At 40.5% G+C, this 21,835-nt stretch overlaps 1 protein-coding gene across 3 annotated transcripts in view; it reads left to right on the top strand.

The window, feature by feature from the left end:
* The window catches only part of TARBP1 (TAR (HIV-1) RNA binding protein 1), a 55,767-nt gene that overhangs the window by 21,882 nt on the left and 12,050 nt on the right, over positions 1 to 21,835 (top strand). For 2 of the 3 annotated variants that reach the window (XR_010793857.1, XM_066616932.1), the window contains exons 13-23: positions 973 to 1,070; positions 6,766 to 6,927; positions 8,421 to 8,611; positions 11,010 to 11,259; positions 11,345 to 11,533; positions 13,518 to 13,714; positions 13,881 to 13,952; positions 16,140 to 16,260; positions 17,780 to 17,890; positions 19,302 to 19,451; positions 21,138 to 21,224. Coding sequence is in view for 2 of the 3 variants with exons in the window: in XM_066616932.1 (XP_066473029.1) it covers positions 973 to 1,070; positions 6,766 to 6,927; positions 8,421 to 8,611; positions 11,010 to 11,259; positions 11,345 to 11,533; positions 13,518 to 13,714; positions 13,881 to 13,952; positions 16,140 to 16,260; positions 17,780 to 17,890; positions 19,302 to 19,451; positions 21,138 to 21,224 (1,628 nt within the window). In the remaining variant the exon portion in view is untranslated. The remainder of the gene's footprint in view (positions 1 to 972; positions 1,071 to 6,765; positions 6,928 to 8,420; positions 8,612 to 11,009; positions 11,260 to 11,344; positions 11,534 to 13,517; positions 13,715 to 13,880; positions 13,953 to 16,139; positions 16,261 to 17,779; positions 17,891 to 19,301; positions 19,452 to 21,137; positions 21,225 to 21,835) is intronic. The other variant, XM_066616941.1, reaches the window with a different exon arrangement.

Raw genomic sequence — 21,835 nt, 5'->3', positions numbered from 1 at the left:
TTTTTATGATTGGATAGATTTTAGTTAAACAATATCGAGTGTTTAGATAAATTTAAATTTTTATAATGGCAAATATGATAGCTTTTGTATTGGATTGTGTTTTTTCAGTTTGATTGCTTTTCTTCTTTTTTTTTAATGAATAATGCATGTTTTAATATAGGGCCATATCCTTATGTACCTATATTGGTACCTGTGTAGTACCTGCCCAAAGTCTAACCCATTTTCCTCACCTGTATCTGTAAAAAATAAATAAAATATTTAATAAAAAAATCAAATATTTTTTAAAAATCTTTGAATTTTCAAGATGTTATTTTGGTGGATTAAGTGCTTATCCAAAATGCCCCCCCAAAAAACCCCCCAATATTAGATAACTTGGAAATCAAAATGATAAAGAGGTTTCACAGTTCATTTGAAAGTCATAGCATGACATTGGAGGACTTTTTGTTCAATATATGTAATTGTATGTATTCAATGGGCCTTGAAATAACAACAGTGCAGTCCTGTGCCTAAGTGATGCTGGCATCCCTGTTACACTTGTGCAACATCTGAACAGTGTCTTATCCTAAGCTTATCCAGCACAAAGTGGGAGGGGGAAACAAAGCATGCACAACTCCAGAGTCACAGCCTCCCCAGTAACTGAGTGTTCATGGGGATCTCAACAGTATGCATCAGTCATGGGACAGCAGCCTGACAATGATCCTACGTTGGTTAGATGTGCAAGGAATGTTTGTTAATGTCCTCAAGAAAAGAGTAATACTGTGATTTTGCTGGCCCATAATTGAAGTTATGCCAGTGGAGCTTCATCTCCACTTGCTCAGATGTAGTTGTGCCAATGTCCAAGGGGGTACATCAAACCCTGTAGTGCCCAGGTTAGCATTTCAGAGGCATGGGGTTGGGCTGTCCACCAGGTTTATATTGTACAACTTTTATCTATAGTTTTATATTAAATTATTACAATGGATTTTTGTGCAGATGGGGTCATAATGTTTCTCCAAAATTCATTTGTTACGGCCACAGAAAGTATTTTGGATTTTCTCCTCAGAAGACTTACAACAAATGAATTAAATACCGTAAGTATTTTGTGAAGTTCTTTTTTTTTTTTTAACTGGAAGTAGAACAAGGTGATGTTGGAGGTTGGGGTCTGGCCGAAAGCCCACTCCCAACAAAGGGCCCACTTGCCCATGTCAGCCCTTTACTTCTCCAGCCCTTTACTTCTCAATACCAGTGGTAGTGCCCATTGCACCATGAGGTGGGTGGGTGGATGCACCATGGGGAGATATAGTGCACAATGGCAGTGCTTTGCTCCAGAGCTACCCTGCATTGGGCAGGATTATTTTAAAAGGGCCTTATCCTTAAGTGCTTAGAAAATTATCTGAAAGAGAAATACTTTTTCATGGTGATTTAAAAGACTTGAAATCTCTCACTGTGAGCCATATAAAAATATAGGAGATGGTGCAAAAGAGTTTTATTTCATCTCTTAAGTTATATGATTGATTGGCTTCTTCAGAGAAGAGTCACCCTTTGGACTGGAGAGGCAAATTGTTGTGTTTGACAAGTGGAATAACAGCCAATGGCTGTGTAACATTTTGATTTATTGAGCATGTTAGCCTAATATGTAGAAGTCTTTTTTAAGAAATACAAGCTCTTATTGCATTGCTTTGTGTTTACAGATTCTTTTAAGTTCAGATTCTGATTGCTGGCATTTGTGTGATAGCCTTGCATTCCTTAGAGTTTCTTGGTTCCAAGTGATTGCCATAGCTTATATGCATGTTGAACCATGTGTAGAGTCATGACCTTATCCATGATCCTAAACATAATTACTTTTGAGTCTGAGGCCCAAATCCTAACCCACTTTCCAGCACTGTGCTAATGGGATGTGTTCTGCATCCTGCAGTTGGGGCGCACTCACGGAGGCCTCCTCAAAGTAAGGGAATGTTTGTTTCCTTACCTAGGAGCTGCATTGCCCTTATGTAAGTGCTGGAAAATGGGTTAGGATTGCGCCCTAAGAAAGTTAATTTCTGTGGTGCAAACTTGGATCTGCAACATTAAGCTTCAGTGCTGAGTTCATATACAAAAACAGATTCCACTTGAAATAATAGAGCTTATGCTCCTAGATGTGTGTCTGCATCCCAGGAACATAGTGACCTTCCCCTGTGGAAAAGGTTTGGTGAAGTATTGCTAAAAACTATGGGTATGATAGCCTACATGTAGTATCCATGTGCAGAGGGATTTTCAAAAGACTAAACAGAGTCTTGTTTTCTACTTCTTTGCTCCTCAGTGTATGCTTGTTAACAGTTTAATATAGAACTAAAGAAAATGGGAACACTGTGCACATATCCAGCACTCAGTCAGGTTATATGAATTCTGGAACCTTTGAAACTTGAGTGAGTGGAAAGGGAAGGTGAACCATGTGTAGATTTCACATTTCATGTAATGCCCCCAAATCTTGCCTGCCCATGCATCTGTGTATGCAAGTGCTGAACAGGGAGTAGGCTCCTGGTATGCCCTGGGCACATCCTCTGCATGTTGTGCCTGCATAGGGAAGAAATAAAATTACTATCAATTTTTTTTAAATAGGTGCCTGAACTGCACTACAGGTTGAGACTAATTATTCGCTTGGGTTCCATTCCAAGCACTCACGTGGATGGCAAAAAACTATAGCAAATCACTAGCACTATAGCGAATCAATTTAAAAAACAAAGTGTCTTTGCTCCAATGATTTAAAAATAGCCTTGCTGACCTTTTGACTCTAAGATAAGAGTCATTAAGAAGACAATCCATCAATCAGTCCTCCTCAAAGAGCTTAGAAAGGCGCTTCACTCAGCCCCTCCTTTCACCAATGCAGATGTGCTCAGGGGGAAGGGAGGGGCCACTGGAGAGAGAAGGAATGATGGATTGTCAGCCAGCTGCCCCCCCCCCCTCATTAAGGAGGCTACTGTTAAAGGACTGTTCAGTTTTTTAAACTTATTTTAAAGGGATGCATTTTTTCCCTTCTCCAGGGATCAGCACATTCCTTCTCATTTGCAGTGGCCATTCGTGTTGAGTCAAATCCTTGTATAAAAATCCGTGTATAAATAGGCCTGTATTTTCATTTTGACAAATAATCTTAATCATTCACACATTCCGTAACCTTTATTGGCATTAAAACAATAAATTACAATACAATAACAATAATGAGCACAATGGCTACGTTAAGAGGAAGAGTCGCAGCAAGGGGCTAATAAGGAAAAAAGGAGGGGAAACAAAGATAAGATCAAGGTGAGGGTTTTAACTTGGAAACTGCAGAGAGAAATTCTGCTACAGCATTAGTAGTGGCTACAGAGTAAGTCACTCAGGAGGGCACGTAAGGGATCAGTAAAGGTATCAAAAGAAGAAGAAAATAAGGGATACAAGTGTGTTTCTCAAAGAGATTGGTGGGCCAGGCAGCAAAGCAATATATGATCCACTGTGTCTGGTTCTAAAGAACAAAAAGGACACAATCTGCATTCCTGCGGGATATTGGAGAATCTGCCAGAGTAAACGGCTGAGGGAAGGATGTTAAATCTCACGAGCATAAACACTCTCCTCTTAATAGGGTTAATCAGCATACTGAAATAATTAAAAGGACGACCAAGTGAGGGAAGGAGGCCAAAAAACTGAGGAGAACAGGTGGGGTTGAGATTGGAAGAGAGTTGATTGAGTTCAAGTTCCCAAAGCTTGGATTTGATGATTGAGTGGGCTCTGTGGAGGTTAATATCTGCAAGAAATTCAGGGGACAGATCTAGTGATAAAAGTTTGGAATTGATAAGTTGGAACCACTTGGAGAGGTAGGAATCCTTTAAAAGATCGTTTAAGAGGGACTCGGAATGAACACTTAGCTGCAGACAAAGCCAGAACTTGAATGTAAGGGACCACGCAATGGTAGAAGGGAGGTGGATCCCTAGTTCAAGGATAAAAGTAGATAATCAAATTAGGGACCCCCAGAATTCGTCTAAGGAAAGAGGCTGCAACTTGGTCCAAATCTTGGTTCGCAGCCTCTATCCAGATGGGGGCACCGTACAACAATTGGGAAAGAATTTTGGTTTTTAATATATGGAGGGTAGCGGGAACATATTGATTACCACTGGAATAATGAAAGCGGGCAATCGCATTTAAGTGAAGTGCATATGAGGAAATAGCGGATTTCCTGTGAGGGAGCCAACTGTGACAGAAATGAAAAATAATCCCCAGGTATTTGAAGGTTGGTAGTTGTTGAAAAGAGAGATTACCTATCTTCCAAGGGAACAAAACCCAAGACTTGGCGAAAACCAAGATTTTGGTTTTCACAGAATTGATGATTAAATCATTGGATAGACAGTAATCTTGAAAAGAGGACGATGAGTGACATAGGCCAAGTCTTGTAACAGACAAGAGGACTGCGTCATCTGCATAAAGAAGGATGGGAAGGGGGACACCGTTGAGGGAGGGAGGGGAGTTCTGACAGTTTAATAAGTGAGGGGGTAAATCTGTCAAAAATAAATTAAAAAGGAGAGGAGCAAGTATACAGCCTTGGCGAACTCCTTTGTTAATAGGAATTTTATCAGATGTGGAACCCAGGCCATTAAGACGAACCCTACAGTAATTGGATGAATGAAGACCATGAATGAATTAGGAAAAGGAGATGGGGATCAATCCCACAACCAGTTTGTTCCAAGCCAGTTTGTTCCACAGCATGGCCCTGTTAATAGAATCAAACGCTCCGTGGAGATTTATAAAGGCTGCGAAGAGTTTGGCACCATGATGGACAGAATACTTCTCGGCCAAGTAGGAGAGCAGAAAGGCATGATCAACAGTAGAGGCACCTGGGCGGAAGCCAATTTGTTCTCTACCCGGTAGGGCTTTGGAATGAGCCCACGATGATAGTCTGGCAAGTAGATATTTGGAGTAAAGCTTCCCTATGAAGGAAAGAAGGCTAATTGGTCTATAATTGCCCGGGTGAGAAGTCACCTTTCTTAAAAACAGGGACGAGGGTTGAGGAAAGCCAAGAATCTGGAAAAAGACCAGTTTGATTGATTAGAGTAAAAAGGTTAGATAAGGGTTCCGACCACCAAGAGGGGTTGCTGGTTAAGATTTCACTCAAGATGTCAGCAGGGCTGGGAGCTTTCCCAGGTTTCAGGGTGTTAATCAGCACTACCACCTCATCAGGGGTGATGGGTGGCCATTCTGGGAAGTTTAAAGGAGTGAGGACAGAAGGTTCACAGGAATCAGTAGCAGAGAAAATTCCCGAAAAATGGGCTACCCAAGCAGACGGAGAGATAGGGGAAGGGGCATTATTGGAAGGAGGCGAGTTGATATGGGTAACTAAAGACCAAAAGGATTTATGATTATTGGATGAAATTGCATCATAAAGTTGTAGCCATTTATGCTGGGCAAAGGAATGTTTTTCTTAATCATTCTTAAAATGAAGGCTTAGAAAAACTATGCTGCCAGGCACCATCTTGGGCATTTTCCATTCTCATCATGCAGGACAAGAGGCCTTATTGAAGATGGTACTTGCTTTGTACTTAGATAATCTGAAAACAAAGAATAAAATTTTAAATTATTGTTCTAAATCAGTGGTTCCCAACCTTTGGTTGTGCGCTACCCAGTGGCATAGCTAACAGTGGGCAGGGGGGTGCATTGCCATGGGTACCACACCTTGAGTGGGTGCCAACCTGTACCCCCAACAGTGGACCTGAGGCAAAAAAGCAGTATAAGGCCACCAGAAGGCCTTCTGAAGCTCACATGTGACCTCCCTGGACCTCAGAAGGCCGCCTGGGGGCCTTAGAAAGGTATTTCCAGTTTTTGCGCACAATCTCACTGTGCCTCAGACCAGCTCCCAGATGCGACCGGGGTGGTGGTAAATTTGACTTGTTCAAATTGGGAAGGTGCTAAAATGGGAGGATGTTAAAAAAATTTTGTGTCCCTGGGTGCCAAATGCCTTAGCTACACTACTGGCACTACCCCTGTAAGAAGCATAGTAACCCAACCAGGAACTTTAAGGTGCCATTAGTATGGCATTTCTGGGTTCTCTCTGCTGCTCAACATGGGTAAGCAAAAAAAGCAAAAAAATAATAAAATAAAACACTAAAAAAAGCCCTTTTTTACTTGCATGCATTTGGTGATGGTAGCAGCAGCAGTGAGAACCTGAAAGTGCCATACTAACAGTACCTACGGGTCCCCAGTCATGTCACTACCCTCTTTAAGGGGGTAGCATCTCAAATTAAAGCACAAATGCCTGCCCTGGGGGGTTGCAACCCCAGGTTGGGAAACACTGTTTTAGATATATGCAAATTATGTAGAATTAATTGATCAAAACTCATATGATTGATTATGATTTCTTAATTCAAGTGAGCCCTAGTTACAAGACTCTACTGTTGCTAGTTGCTTCCGTGTGCTGTTTCATTATTCCTTTCTTTAGAACCTTCTTTCACATCTATACTTCTTGAACAGATGGTTCAAAGGCGGAGAACTATTAGACCTGGATCCAAAGAATCACAGTGTTAGCTCTGTGTGCCTCAAGGGGCTTTCTTAGCTAGTCAGCCCTGTGACTAACCACTTTTGAAATGGAGAGTCTGTCAAAAGTAGTTTACAATGCTGTTCAAATGTCAAAAATGACATTGGACATGCCTAATGTGTTGCCATTAAAAGTCTTGTGTATTAAAGTCTTGAAGTCTTGCGTATTAAAATAACTATTTTGCAAGCTTTTTTTGTTTGAAGGAATATATTATTATAGACCTCCATTAAAAACATATCCCTTCATTTTAGGTTTCAGATCTGGATCGCTGCAATTTATATCTAACAGTGTTATCGGAGCTAATGAACTTCTGGTCAATCAATGACTGGAAAAAGGGATCATCCATCTGCAATTTCATTTCCTCTCTGATAAATGCCTCCCTCTACAATTTGCAGGAAAGAAGTAGTGAAAAGGTAATTTTTTAAAATCTTAAAAGTTAAGAGTCATAATCTTTGTGCATAACACAAGTGTTTTCTGAAAATGGTCCTTCATACTACTTCTAAAGTGTCATAAAGCACTGGCACAAGTGCAGCTTAGTTATGAAAGTGGCAATGATATTGCTTCGTTCACAGTAGAAGATTGTACACTTCAGAAACTGTCCTGGAAGATAAACATACAAGTCATGCCTCATTATCCACTGGGGTTCCGTTCTGGAACCCCTAATGGATAAAACAAATCAGCGGATATCAAATCAGTGAAAAAATAGCATTAAAGACCCACTTCCAGGTTTCTTGCTCCTCTGTTGTCACCCCAGAATTTATTGTTGTTGGCACTATACCGCATTCAGCCACTAGATGGGATGAATAATGGAGTCTAATGAAATGAAATTATAATGATTTAACAACATGAAAGTAGTAAACTGGATTTTGGTGCTTTCTTACCTTGTTACAAGGCATTTAAAGGAAGACGTTGGTATCAATGGTAAGTCAAATCAGTGGATGCTGAGGTCCTACCTGTATTTAGCAAAGTGATTTTCCTGAAATGTTATAAAACAATAAGGTAAAACAGAACCCACTTCTCAGTGAAGCCTTACATAAATTTATAAATAGGAATCAGGATCTAGAAATCTGCATGAGCTTCACCACCACCACCCTACCAAGTCATGGGAGTGAACTGCTTTTGACAGTGGTATGAAGTTTCAGAATAAATTTTCAGGGATGGGAACTTAACTCATAAAGACTCGAGTTGAAAACATGCATTATCTGCAACTTGTGTTAATTCAAGTCATGGAGTGACTCAGGGCCAGTGACTCAAAAAAGAGTCATGACTCAAATAGATTAAAGTCCCGACTTGCTTTTGTGTGTGCTTGCAACTTTGTTTTTGTGTGTGTGCTTGCTTGCTTGCTTACTTTTTTTTTGCCACACCTGACTTGTGCTGCATCTCGTTTCTTGTTATGACTTGGACTTGAGTAAAAATGATTCTACAGTGGCTCAGGATGAGCCATGACAGCTGCCTGTTGGGACTCATGAGTCAACTCAAGCCAGAGGGTTAGAAACTTCCAACTTGACTCATGACATCTTTGTTGGGTGAAAGCTCTTTGTCATAAATCACATACATGTCAGGTAGGAAAAGGAGAGGCTCATTCACTCTTTTACTGAGATTGTAAAATAGAGAAGACTTGCTGAGCATGTAATTGACCACGGTTGGCTTAGCTGGTGGAAAAATTGGGCTGAGTAGACCCACCCCACTCATTATCTGCAGAGTAGCTATATATTTATCTCTTACGTACTGGGTAAGGTAGACTTTCAAATGTGAAGTATTGTATAAGGTCATATGTGTAATACACTTTTAATCTATATTCAGACTGAGAGAAGTATTAATAAAATTCTTGATTGTATTTCATATTTTATTAGAGAACATTGCAATGTATTTTACACATGGAGATTTATTTTCTACCTTTTTTCAGGATGTAGAACTTGGGGAGCAGATTCAAAAAGTAGTAAGCATGGCGTCATTAAGTGCTGTTTGTGAAATTATTGATCAGAAGCCGGATCTTCAGCTTCAGTCTCTACCAGCTGTTGATACCTTGAAAACTGTTATGTTATGTGCACAAGTTAATCCTGTGTTAAAGAAGCCCTGCAATATGGAAAACAATAGGTATATGTGCTTCTTACCTTGCTTAGCAAATATTTTCTTTGAAATACTGTTATATTCGGAGTTATTTGTTCTGCTTTTATAAGACTTACCTTAACCAGAACAATGTAGGATAACTTAAAGGCTTGTGCATTCTTCTGACTTTCCAATTCCTAGGATGTTCCATTAGACCAGCCGTTTAGACCATTTCCTAGTGGGTAAGAATTTCAGTGCGTAATATTTATCTTAAGCACACTTACTTGGAAGAATGTTCCAAGTAAAGGTCTGCAGAGTTGTGATGTTAATGCAGTGCATCTATATTGCTAATAATTAATAGCGCATGAGGATGTGTTGTCGAAGAAGGAGCAGCCTCTTATCTGTTGCTGCCTGCAGAATGCAGCCTCAAAGACTCAGCCCACACAAAGAGCACTTCAGACATAAATCCTTCATTATTTCAGTCTGTATTTACAAGGTAACGGATATAACAGCAGCATAGCAAAGAAACATAAAGATGGCACAACGTGCAATATACATGACCACCAGCCTCCCCTGCCTTCCCACACATGAGGGCTCTTGCAGTCCTTTTAAAGCACTGTGCGTGAATTAGGAAGGGTGGTGTCTCTTCCTCATGGTGCTAGCTCAACACCTGTTACAATTAGTGAGCTCTCTTTTCACCTTACTCTTGGTGACCCAGCATTTTACACAGCTTAGGCCCTACCTTATCCAGGCCAAATTTCCCCGGGTTGTTTTCTAACCCTGATATGTGTGCTGTCCACATTACCCTTGCCCATTGTAGCTTATCAGATCTGTCCAGGGGGGTTAGCTGAGTGGAGGGGAGAAATGATAAATTCATCATTGTTGGAGGGGGTGGTGCCAGCAGCAGTGAAGCTAACTGTGGTTCATTCACTGCTAGAAAAGCCTTCTTTGGATTCCACTGTACTGGTTAATTACACAGGCCAACACACATTTTGCTTCCTTAAACGTTACACCAATTCCTGGGTATATTTGGGGTGCCGATTCCAAAAATGGCATCTGTTTTGTCCTATCATGTCTAGTTTTGGAGATATGGCATGGCAAAAATATCTATGACTACATGAGATATGACTACATGAGGAAGCTACACCATGGCTTCCTCATGAGGAAGCTGCTTGAACCATTCACTAATGAGGCTATACTATATCCCCAAAACTAAACATGATAGGGCAAAATGGGTGCCATTTTTGGAATCAGCACCCCAAATTCATATCAAACCACCATAAAGTTTGGGGAAAACTTTTCTGACCCTCAGTTTTGCAGGCCTGTGTTATTGGTCAGTCTCAAACCTCCCAACTCCAGAGGCAGATCATCTGAATCCCTTTCAATCTGTCTTCAGGATGGACACAGTCTTGGTCACCCTTGTGGATGATCAGTGCTGGGGCTGGATGAGGGAGTGTGTATTTGTTGGTCCTCTTGGTGGCTTTTGACACTATCCTCCTGGGATGGTTGGCTGGGTTGGGATTTGGAGGTGTGGCTCTTCAGTGAATGACACCCAACTTCACTTCTCCTTCCCATCAAAGGCAGGGGAGCTGTTGAGATCCTGGAGCATTGTCTGGAGGCAGTTAGAACTGGGTATGAATTAACAAACCAAAATTAAAACTGGTGAAAACAGAGGTCTTTTGGTTCAGAGATCCATGATGCAGGAACTGGACTGATCAACTGTTCTGAATGGGGTTGCACTCCCTCTACAAGAGAAGGCTCACAGCTTGGAGTCCTTTTGGATTCTCTGCTACTCCTTGATCACCAGATGACAGCAGTGGCTAGGGAGACTGGGTCTGTGCCAGTGCCATAGCTGGGTCTGTATTTGACTCCAACTGACCTAACCACAGTAGTCCATAACAAAAGGGCAATGCAGTTCCAAGGTAAGGGAACAAATATTCCCTTACTTTGAGGAGGCCTCCATGAGTGCTACCCAACTGCAGGATGCAGCACATGCTCCATTGGCACTGCTATGCCAGTGCTGGAAAGTTGGTTGGGATTTGGGCCTTTATTATAATGCAGTTGTGTTTTTATTTTCTGGTTATTTAACTGTAACTTTTGATAGAATAGAGATATTTTGATGTGGTTTGTTTCATTGCATTCTGCATTAAATTCCACATCAAATGGTATATAACATGATGGCATTATTTGAAAAGACCAATTTCAAAACCTTTCAAAAGTTTTTCACAATTTTGGCCACTAGTGTCGAACTTGGGTTGGTGCCCCCCTCAATCTTGAGGTCCAGTACAATTGCTACCCTCTGCACCTCCTTAGCTATGCCACTGAATGGGTCTTGATTAGTAATTTGGTCTACTTTCTTTTGAGGTAATACATAGTGCCATTGTCCTCCCTGCTTAAATATATCACAGTGTTTAAGATGAACTGAAAGTATTTTTAACTTTTACAGTTCCTTTGAGGAGCCAACTTCTCATCAAGGATGGGGAAAAATTGCAGCACGCTACATACATGATCAGTGGGTTTGCCTTCATTTTATTCTCAACAATTATCAAAACCTTTCCAAGGACAAAAATTTGCAGCAATTTTTACCTCATCAAAAAAGTGCAGAAATTCTACAGTTTGCACTGGAAGCAATAACAATTCTCCCTTCTGACCATGCTTTACCTGTGTTTCATTGCATGAAAATACTGGTTTCCAAGGTAAATGATTTATAGCAATGTATAACTTTAAGAAGTAGTTTGATATTTCTGAAAAACTAAATGCTGTATCTTCTTTTGTCTTTAGCTTCTGGGATCCTCAGAATCCTTGTGCATACAGGCTTTTGATCTAGCATGGAAAATGATATCTTCCCTTAGTAACACACAGCTTATATTTTGGCCTAATTTAAAAGCTTTTGTTCAGTTTGTGTTTGATCCTGAAGTACTTGCTGCTGCAGCAAAGAACAAGAGCCAAGCATACACAAAAATAAAAGATGTAAGTGTTTAAAACATGCTGTTTCTTTTTGTGAGTCTCCATCGTATTGTGCTTCTTTTAAAACATTGTTCCTTTTTTATAATTGAGATTTTATGAGCTTTTTCTGTTAGAGATTATAGGTTATTCTGTATTTGTGCAAACTACATGGAAAGGTGTGTGTGTGTTCGTTTGTTTGTTCCAGCTCAGGATATAGAATAGAAATCTCTTCACATTCGCAATAGAACTGTGCAGGATGAACTATTAGAATTATTAGTTTGAATGGATCCTAACTTTTGGCAGAGTGCTGCTTTATAATTGGAAACACCTTTCAGGAATGAAAGGAGAGTTGCCTTGGGCAAAGGGATCTCTCACAAATGGAAGGATCCTTCCATGAGCACAAGTCTCTTGTTCCTGAAAGGAGCTTTTGATAACAGAGCAACACATTCAAAGCATATTATTTCAAAGTGTATTATTTATTCCTGGATCCATGCACTCTGTTACTTTATAAAAGTTGAAACAAACTCACAACCCATTTACAGTAAATGAAGTTGTGTGTACTTAAGCTGTCTTGACCCTAACCTTTCAGTAGCAGTCTGTGGCCAGTAACCCCTTCTGTGAAGGTTTGGAGCTTCTCACCATGAAGTGCTGCAGAATAAGGATCAGGGATGTGCCATGACATTCTGTGCTGATAAGGCACAGAACATAATGGAGTCCATGACCCAAAAGTGATGTAACACTTCTGGGTTACATAGAGCCTCTGAATGCAACCAGAATCTTTCTGAAGCCCTTAGAGGCTATGTGCAGCCTTGGCAGGCTTCGGAAAGGCCCCCCCCCCCCCACATGCAGAACTGGTGCTCCACTGCACTCCATCTTGCCTCCTGTGGGAGGGAAGCACTGAGAAGTGCCCTGCCCTTGGGAAGAACATCACAATATTCTTCCCAAGGGTAGGGCCTTGCCAAGCCTCTCCCAACTTCTATGAAGTCAGGAGCTGGGAGGGAGCGCCCTACCCTTGGGGAGAACATTGCAATGTTCTTCCCGAAGGTAGGGCTTTGTCAAACCTCTCACAGCTTCCAGGAGAGGCTTGGCTAGGCCCCACCCTCACATGCCTTCAGAGTGGGGCTTTCTGAAGTCTGTGGAGGTAGCCTGTATGAGGCAGTCTGTATGAGCCTGTAGAGGCAGTTTGTATGCAGCCTCTACAGAGGCTCAGAAAGGCTCCTGGATGAAACAGGAGAACATCTCTGGTCACATCTGGGAGCTCAGGTCCAGATGCTCTGAAGTCACACCTGTCTCCAATGACCACATGGCCCTGGTTAGGATCTAACTCTGTGTATGCATTATGTTTACTTCAGATAATTTCTGACATAATGTGAAATTGTTGAAAGAAAATGCTACTCAGGTACTGATACACAGAATTTGAGCATTTTCTGCTAACACACAGTTACAGAAAGACCCAGATGCACCTATTTAACAAGGTTCACTTATTCTAAGAAGTTTTTAAAATTGATGAACTAGCATTTAGGCAACGCAAGGCCCTTTACAGCTGTCACAAAACACATTTTATGTAGCTGGGCCACTGTAATGACCCCTGGCACCAGTAAGTCAGTGCAGGGAGTGGTGGGAGAGAGGTGGGGGTGAGCAGAACAGGGTGGGAAGAAAGAGGAATGGGGCAGGAAGGAGGGCAGATTGAGGCCAAGAAGACTCCTTATCCTACCCCCCTTCCCAACTCAATCTACCTTCCTGTGTCCACTCAGATTTACTCCAGCAAAATTGGTGGCACATGTCCAAGTAGACATGGCAGGGCAGCAAGAGTTTACCCCCAGGAAAGGGAACAAATGTTCCCTTACCTAAAGGAGACTGTACCCCCCCCCCCCCGAAGGATGCAGCACATGCTCTGTTGACACAACTGTATTGTTAGAAGAGGGGGATTTGGGTAGGATTAGGCTGTGAATTTATATCAGTGCTTTTCTTGGGCATCAAGTGTGCATGTCCTTTTGTTCTCTTTCAGATCATGTTCCAAATGATTGAAATGTCTTCTACAAGGACTGGAGTCCTTAATGTGCTATTATGTTATTGCTGTCAATCTTGGATACTTCCTTCTTGCAACACAAATACTCTAGAAAATACTTTTTCAAACGCCGGCAATTATAGTGAACTTCTCATAGAGGCTTGTGTATTTGGAACTGTTTTCAGGCGTGATCAGAGGTAAAAAAAAATGATCAGTTTTGTGTTGTATATATGGACTATATTTGCTTTGCTATATTTACTTTGGCCGGGCTACTTAAATATAAGAAACAATGTTAGAATTTATTTAAAATCTTTAATTTTCTTATTGTTTTTCTTCACTTTTTAAATGCAAATTAATATCAAGACTCATTCAGGAGGTGTGTGCTTTTATAGAAAATCTCGGAGATGAATGTGCAGCAAATGTTGTTACAGAAAGGTCAGTATTTAGTCATCTGGTCTGAGTAGTGGTTAACATTAATTGTAGCTGTATCTTTCTTAGTATTCAGTTTGCACCCTCTGTTCCCCCGTATTCGTTTGCAAATATTCAATTTTTACCATTTGCAAATGATGATTTTCAAATTTAATAAATGTTTGACTTTAAATGCATTGTGTATTTCACATCTTGAAATCTGTTCACTAAAATTTTATACTAGGAAACACAATTTAGAAGAAGCAATACTGTATGTAAATGCTAGATTGCTATGAGCTCATCATGAAAGAGAACTAAGCAAACATTTTTGCAGTACTTTGCTATTTTAGGCCCATGCTCTCAGAGATGTCTAAAGCAACTCTTTTGATCCCAGCCCATAAGCTTGCTAGTCAGAGACAGAATGTTAACTTAGGTAAAATCTTAGCTTTGTTCAGAAAGGCTCTCTCTAGTTTTCTTCACTGAAATCTCTTGCTTCCATCTTGATGGAGAAAAAGACAGGAAGAGAGGTTTGGCTAGTTTAATTTTCTGTTTTCTTTTTTGACAAAGAAACACAATAATAAGACATCAATATATAACTAATTCAAATTTAAAACTGTCTCAAACATACAATAAATATATTAAAAATAAAACCCTCATCACAATAGTGTTGTCTCATTGTGATAAAACTTCCTTACTTTTTATGGTGGTTATAATTTTGCACAAGGTTAGGAAAGCTGAGGAGTTAGCGTGACTTATTTTTATTTTTACACCACCCTTCCTCCTAGGATCTAAGGGTGGTGTACATAGTTCTTTTCTTCCTTTTGTACTCTGTGAAGTAGGTGAAGCTGAGAGATGGTGACTGGCCCAACATCAGCCTTCTAGCTGAGCATGGATTTCTGCTTGGATCTTCCAGGTTTACATCCAGCTCCAGAACTATTATGCCATCCTGGCTCTTATCCTTTCATGTATATCTTTTCATGTAGTCATCTTTCCCCTCAGTTCAAAAATGGATTTTAACTATGGCTTTTGTGGATATATTATAATCTCCCAATCTGGCAGTAACTGGCAGTGGCATCATCACCAGTAACTTCTGGTGGTACTTCCAGTCGGTGGCCCGAAAGTGGTACAGCAGGGAGAGAAACAGGGATATAACATATAAACTCAAGTGGGGCATAAAAAACTCTTGAGAGATGACTTTTTTCCCTCTCCCAAAATTTTGTGTGAGTTTGCTCTGATGGAAAAACTTATTTGGATTTGTGATGACTGTCATGCAACACTTAGGTCAGAACAATCCTTCCATGATCAGAAGACTCTTGTTTGCAGAAAGGCGCATTTGGATCTAAGTCTTTTAATGAACTCCATAGATATGACTTGCTAAAGATGTCTTCTACAGTTGCAAACTTGATCCTGATAGGCACTTAAAATGCTTTTTTCAGGTAAATGGTCTAAAAGGAAACTTAATTTCCCAGAAATATGTGACTGCAATAGTTTCAGTTGAGTTCTCAGGAATTGAAAGACAAGCTGTGAAGACAGCTATGTAATCTGTAGATATGCTTTTCATTAAATGAACTCTGGTTTAGAAAGTAACTTTTTTTCTTCTTCTAGGGCAGTGGTTCGCAATGTTTTTTCACTTGTGTACCCCTTGGCAGCCCATTTCCATGAAACGTATCCCTCATATTAGCCAAATATTTGTAATTAACCCATTTCTGCCCAGCCCAGAGGTGTACACATTTGGTCCTTGTTGCGTATATACAATGTTGGGCAGAAATGGCTTAATATAGTTGCTGCTATTTCAAATTTATGTTTTCAACTACTAATCCATATCTGATAATACATGAATTGATGACCAGAAACTAGCAGTTGCTGGGGCTTTTGCAGCCACCTAGCTGCTTTCCTTCCTGCCTTGTCAGCCCCGCAAGGCATTCTAATACAGACCTGCCCTTTTCCACCATTATTCAATTCTTTTTCAAGTACCCCTAAGGATCCTGGCAAGTACCTCTAGGGGTATACATGCCCCATATTGGGAAGCACTGTTCTAGGGAAATAACCTCTGTTAAATTGTTTGTTACACTGGCAGGTGTCTGTGCTTACCTTTAACTGTAGAAAAACATTGTTCTCATACACATACAATAATGGGGTGCCTTTACTTTTTAATGTTATACTATTATGTCCTACTAGCCAATTCTCATATATGACTACTATAATATATTACAGTACGAACAGAGATGACCATTACGTGAGAGTTTGTGCCATCAAATTCCTGTGCTTGCTAGATGAGTCAAATACATTGCACAAGAAATTTATAGAAGACTTTGTCATGAAACTGCTTGATAAAGTAAGAATCTATTTGTGGTGCTTCAGGAGTATTATACTTCCAGGGCTGCTCTGGTTATTGGGGGACACAATAGGCCTCCCTACTTGCCTTTCTATCATCCCCTAGCCTCTAACTGTTCAACTGTGATCATATTGATACCTGATAGTACTACACTATTCCAGATGCCTACCTGACCTACTTACCAAGTGGGATGATTATGTCCTTTATTTCTTGGCTTGTTTTGCAGTAATTATAGTTTATAATTGAGAGAAGTTAAAAAAAATTGGATTGTTTCAAATAATTCTATTGCCACTCATACCACTATAAATAGTTCAACCAATTTTTTTCTGTCTACAGTTTTGTATTACTTTGTCATAAAAATTAATTAGAACACCAGAACCAGGGGACAGCCAGTAAAATTGAGTATTGGGAGTTAGGACAAACAAAAGAAAATATTTCTTTACCTAGCATGTAATTAGTGGAACTCATTGCCACAGGTTATAGTGATGGCATCTGGCCTGGATGACTTTAAAAGGGAATTGGACAAATTTCTGGAGGAAAAGTCCATCACAGGTTACAAGCCATGATGGGTATGTGCAACCTCCTAATTTTAGAAGTAGGCTACCTCAAAATGCCAGATGCAAGGGAGGGCACCAGCATGCAGATCTCTTGTTGCCTTGAGTGTTCCCTGAGGCATCTGGTGGGCCACTGAGATACAGGAAGCTGAACTAGATGGGCCTTTGGCCTGATCCAGCGGGACTCTTCTTATGTTCCAGCAGTACTTAATAGGCTAAAGCTGCAATCCTATGCACACATACCTGAGAATGTCCCAGTGAAATCAGTGGACTTAACTAGTGAGTAGACATGCTTGGGATTCAGCTGAAAGGCTGTAAGGGGAGAGGTAGTTGGAGAGCTCTTCTTGGGGTAAGTAAACTTTTGTTCACTTGCCCTGGGGAAACCTCCCATAGTTCCTATGGGGCTCCTTGGTCCTGTACCAGTTATTTTGCTAGCACAGGACTGAGGCATATAAAGGCCACTGAAAGGGAGAGGGATAGGATTTGGCTGCATGCTCATGCTGCTGAACCCGCTGTCTCCCTCGTCCTGTGTCTCATCCCACTGAGAAACTTCCTGGCTCCTTTCCCATTCTGTCCCCTCCCACCAGCAGGTGGTGGCCTGGCCACTGACTTATGCATGATGCTCCCAGTGACTAAGGTAGTGGCCTTGCTGTGCTGACTGGTGTTGCCAGAGCATGCAGTATCCTGCAGGATCCAAGCAGTTCTGCCTGGATCTTGCCTGCAGAACATGTGTTCTGCCTGTGGAGGATTTAGGTAGGATTGGTCTGTTACTTCTGAGCTGGCATGCCTAAGATTGGACTGTCAGTAAACCAATGTCTTACTTGGCCATAATCTGTTGAAGGGTTGTTTGAAAGCTTGTGTACTAGTTCACCATCATACCGGCACAGTAGAAGGTTTTGTGTAATTTTTTGTCCAAAACTGAAACAATCCTATGTTTTGACCGTCCTTGTTTATATTCTTTGCAGGGTGAATTGATGACCAAGTCAAAAATTCGCTATTATGCAAACTCCTTACAACACAGAGTTAAAAACAGACTGTGGCAAACACTTCTAGTTCTTTTTCCAAAACTTCCCGAGGTACTATTTTATTTAGAATTAATGCTTTGTTACTGTTGAATGGAAAATGGAAGTAATTCTTCTGGTGTGGGGTGAGCTTTGTTGCCTCCACTGGGTAGTTTTTTGCAACGGAAATATGGAGCTCTTCCCTTCTTTGTTATCTCTGATGTTAGCTGATCTTTCTTGTCCCAACTGCTAGTACTCGTAGCCAGGAATCTCTAGGATTCATTTGTTCTGCACAGCAGGTTGCTTAAATTGACCCTCCTGTGTGTGTGTTTCAAATTAAACTGAAGTGAGAGGATAGTTCCTTCCCCCCCCCCCCATACAGTCAGACATGATAAACGGTCATTGACTATGAAGTTCACATTCTTTTCCTTCTGTCCCACTATTGCCTCTGGTCAATTAGGTGTTCCAGGTTTTTGAAATGCTGCATTAAGCTATTTGATCAGATATACCATTGCAACAGAAAGAGATAACATGTGCAGTATGGGCAGTGGTGGCTCTATAATCTCTCTGAAAAAAAGACTACTGTCTGTTTCCAGTCACAATAGAAACAGTGGTTATGTGTGTGACAGTCAGGAATCCACAGTTACACTTGCCTGGTAGCAATAGTATTTTCTTGTATTGACACAATGTGAATTCGGGGAACTCTAAGGAGTATATAAACTATAAAGCAGTTTACAAAACAAAATAATAAATGGTTCCCTGTCCCATGTCCCAAAAGGGCACGCAGCATAAAAGTTACAGAAGAGTCACTAGCAACAGCAAGTGGAAAAGAAACCTTTCTGGGGAGAAAAGGGAAAATAACTCTCGCCCTCTAAATATAAGAGAACACCACTTTACTAGATAATGGAGAATCAAACAGAACCAGATGCTAACATTTTTTCTGCCTTCTCATTTTCCTCTTTATTTTGTTACTTGTGCACATGCCCTTTTTCTCCTCTTCCATGATTTTGTTTCATGTAGTGTCCACCCCCACTTATTGGCCTCTCTTTTGTTTAGCTGAGACTTCCTCTCAGATTTTTGTTACTAGTGCACTTGTCTTTTTCTTCTCTCCTGAGTTAGCACAGCCAGTGAGGGAAGAAGGTGGGACAGGGATTACCAAAATTAACATGTGGTTGCTAAGCCCTGGTCATAATTTGGGGACCCCTGGAAGGAATTCTAGAATAAACTTCATTCTTGGTTCAGTGAAGACAGGTACTGTGGATCATGTTAAGCATTCACAATTGCATTTTTCTGATATTCTAGAACTTGTGAATGATAGACATTAGATATACCTCAGAAGTATAGTTTCCAGTATTGCAAAGGATTCCAATCATCATTAGGAAATAAATTTCTTTTAAGTTCTGAGAACTGTAGGAAGACTGTATAGGATGTATACTGAAGGGGGTTTGCAAAATATAATTGATTTGATGCCCGTTATGTTGTTTAGGATCTTTTAACAAGAACTGTTGACAAGATTCTTCAGGCTGGATATAGCAATAATCAAGCATCTGTAAAGTATTTAATAGAATGGATGATCATCTTGATTTTACACAAGTTTCCCCATTTTCTTCAAAAATTCTGGGATTGCTTTAGTTATGTGAGTAAGAATTTAGACACGTAATGGGGAATGATATGAATACAAATATAAACTTATATGTGAGTAAAACCCCTTCATTTGTTTTTATTGAGTGCTCATGCAACTGCATTGATACTTTATGTGGATTTCTTTAACTAGAATGTGCTTTTGTGTGTGTGGGCATTTAGAATACCCATGGTAATAAATAATACGTAATTCCTTTACCTAAATTTCTGTGCCAGTTTCCTGTCATGCTCAGTATGACTTTTTATGTTTTAGTGCTAATTTCTTTAACCTTGCTACCTCTTGACAGGGAAGTGGCGGAGTCATTGTGCCAAGTTGAGTCACAAGTCTCCACTCCCCCAACTTGAGTCGATTCACAAGTCATAATGGGCAGCTATTGCGACTTGTCCTAAGCCCATGTAGAGTTATTTTTACTCAGGTCCAAGTTGTTACAAGAAATGAATCACGGTTTGAGTCAGGCGTAGCCCTCCCAAAAATGTAAGCAAGCGCACACGCACACACAAAGAATAAAGTTGCAAACACGCACAAAAGTGAGTTGGAACTTGAGTCTACTCAAGTCATGACTCCTTTTTGAGTCACTGGCCCTGAGTTGTGAGTTGAGTCCAAGTCAGTGATGTCCATGATTCGAGTTAACATGAGTTGCGAAAAACACATGTTTTTGCGACTTGAGTATTTGAGTCAAGTTCCCATCTCTGTGCATTCTGTCCTGCTCCCAAGTTGCCTAAAACTACCTCACTCTCTGTGAATTCCTGCCCTCTCTTAAGAACAGTCTCCCCTGTAACAATGTCATTTCTGAACCCCCCTGGCCTAACCTCACCTTATGGTAAGGTCTTGCCTTACTATCAGTTTTTGTTTTAACACTCATTTCCATCTTTTGGACCTTTCCTTCTACTACTGATGTGTACTAATGCAGAATGTAAACTTATTTGTGTGCTGCACAGTGTTTAGGACACTATTGGTGTTTATGTCTAGTAGTTGCAACAAATCATTTCCAAAGGACTTGACTTCATACTGAATTCATTTCAGTGAATATACAAAAACTTAGTTTTCATATAATTGCTAGCATGCCTTTACGGATAGGATAGATGTATTTAAGTGAATACTCCCCCTAATCCTCAAGGGGGAAGAGCACCTTCCCACAAGCTGGAACACTTAAAACATAACAAAACAAAAACTAAACAAACCCTTTTTGCATATGCATAATATGGACTTAATCTTGACCATCATATGCCAAAAGGTGTTTAGTGCTGCTCCTGGAAAATGCTCATTGCAAGATCCTAAAGCATTATATATGTATTCTGTGGAACTCATCTGTCTTAGGAGGTAACCTGTCTCTAACTGTATAATAGTTTTCAAAGTAAAATCTACATAGTTTAATATAAGCCACTATATTAAGTCACTAAGGGCGCAAATCCTAACCCCTTATGTCAGTGCTTTCCAGCACTGGCATAGTGGTGCCAGTGGGACACGTGCTGCATCCTGCAGTTGGTTGTCACTCATGGAGTGCTAGAAAGCACTGACATAAGGAGTTAGGATTTCGCCCTAATATAGCTAAGCCACTGACTGTATTATGAAGACAAGAATGACTGCTGTATATCCAAATATGGTATAAAAGGCATAATCAAAGTTAAAGAATTACATGCATTGTGAAATTTTGGTAGTGATATATGGCTTATTTTTCAGGGTGAAGACCAGCTTAAAACTAGTATTTGCACATTTTTAGCAGTGGTGTCACATTTTGATATAATTCTCCAGAATATATCTGAGAAAGTAAGTGATTATTGTTGAAATAGTGCATAGGATTTTCTTTTTTAAAGCATCTTATTTCCATAGAATAAATAAAGTTTTCTTGAGCAGCCTTGGTCATTGAGAAATTATACTTCAATTTGTAATATTACGGTGCTGTAAATATTCAGACTATAGTAGAGAAATAGTTAACGTGTGGGCTGTGTAAGCTGAAGAGTAAATCTGATGCAACAACTACCGTGGCATCTCTCTCCTTAGCGTTGTAGGAAAGTTGTTTGCCCGAGTTGCACTAAAGAGGCTCCAGGTACTTGCAGAGAGCGTTTATCCAGAATTACAGTGCGGATTCCGAGCCAACAGGTCCACCACTGATATGGTATTCTCCCTTAGACAACTGCAGGAGAAATGCAGGGAACAACGAGAGCCACTCTTTATAGCCTTCATAGATCTCACGAAGGCTTTCGACCTGGTCAGCAGGGATGGCCTCTTCAAGATTCTCCCCAAGATTGGATGTCCACCCAGGCTCCTCAGCATCATCAGATCCTTCCACAAGGACATGAAGGGCACTGTTGTCTTTGATGGCTCCACATCAGACCCCTTTGATATCCGAAGCGGCGTGAAGCAGGGCTGTGTTCTTG

The sequence above is a fragment of the Tiliqua scincoides genome, chromosome 1, assembly GCF_035046505.1.
Source record: "Tiliqua scincoides isolate rTilSci1 chromosome 1, rTilSci1.hap2, whole genome shotgun sequence".
Classification (NCBI taxonomy): Eukaryota; Metazoa; Chordata; class Lepidosauria; order Squamata; family Scincidae; genus Tiliqua; species Tiliqua scincoides.
This window is presented reverse-complemented; position numbering and strand designations above follow the sequence as displayed.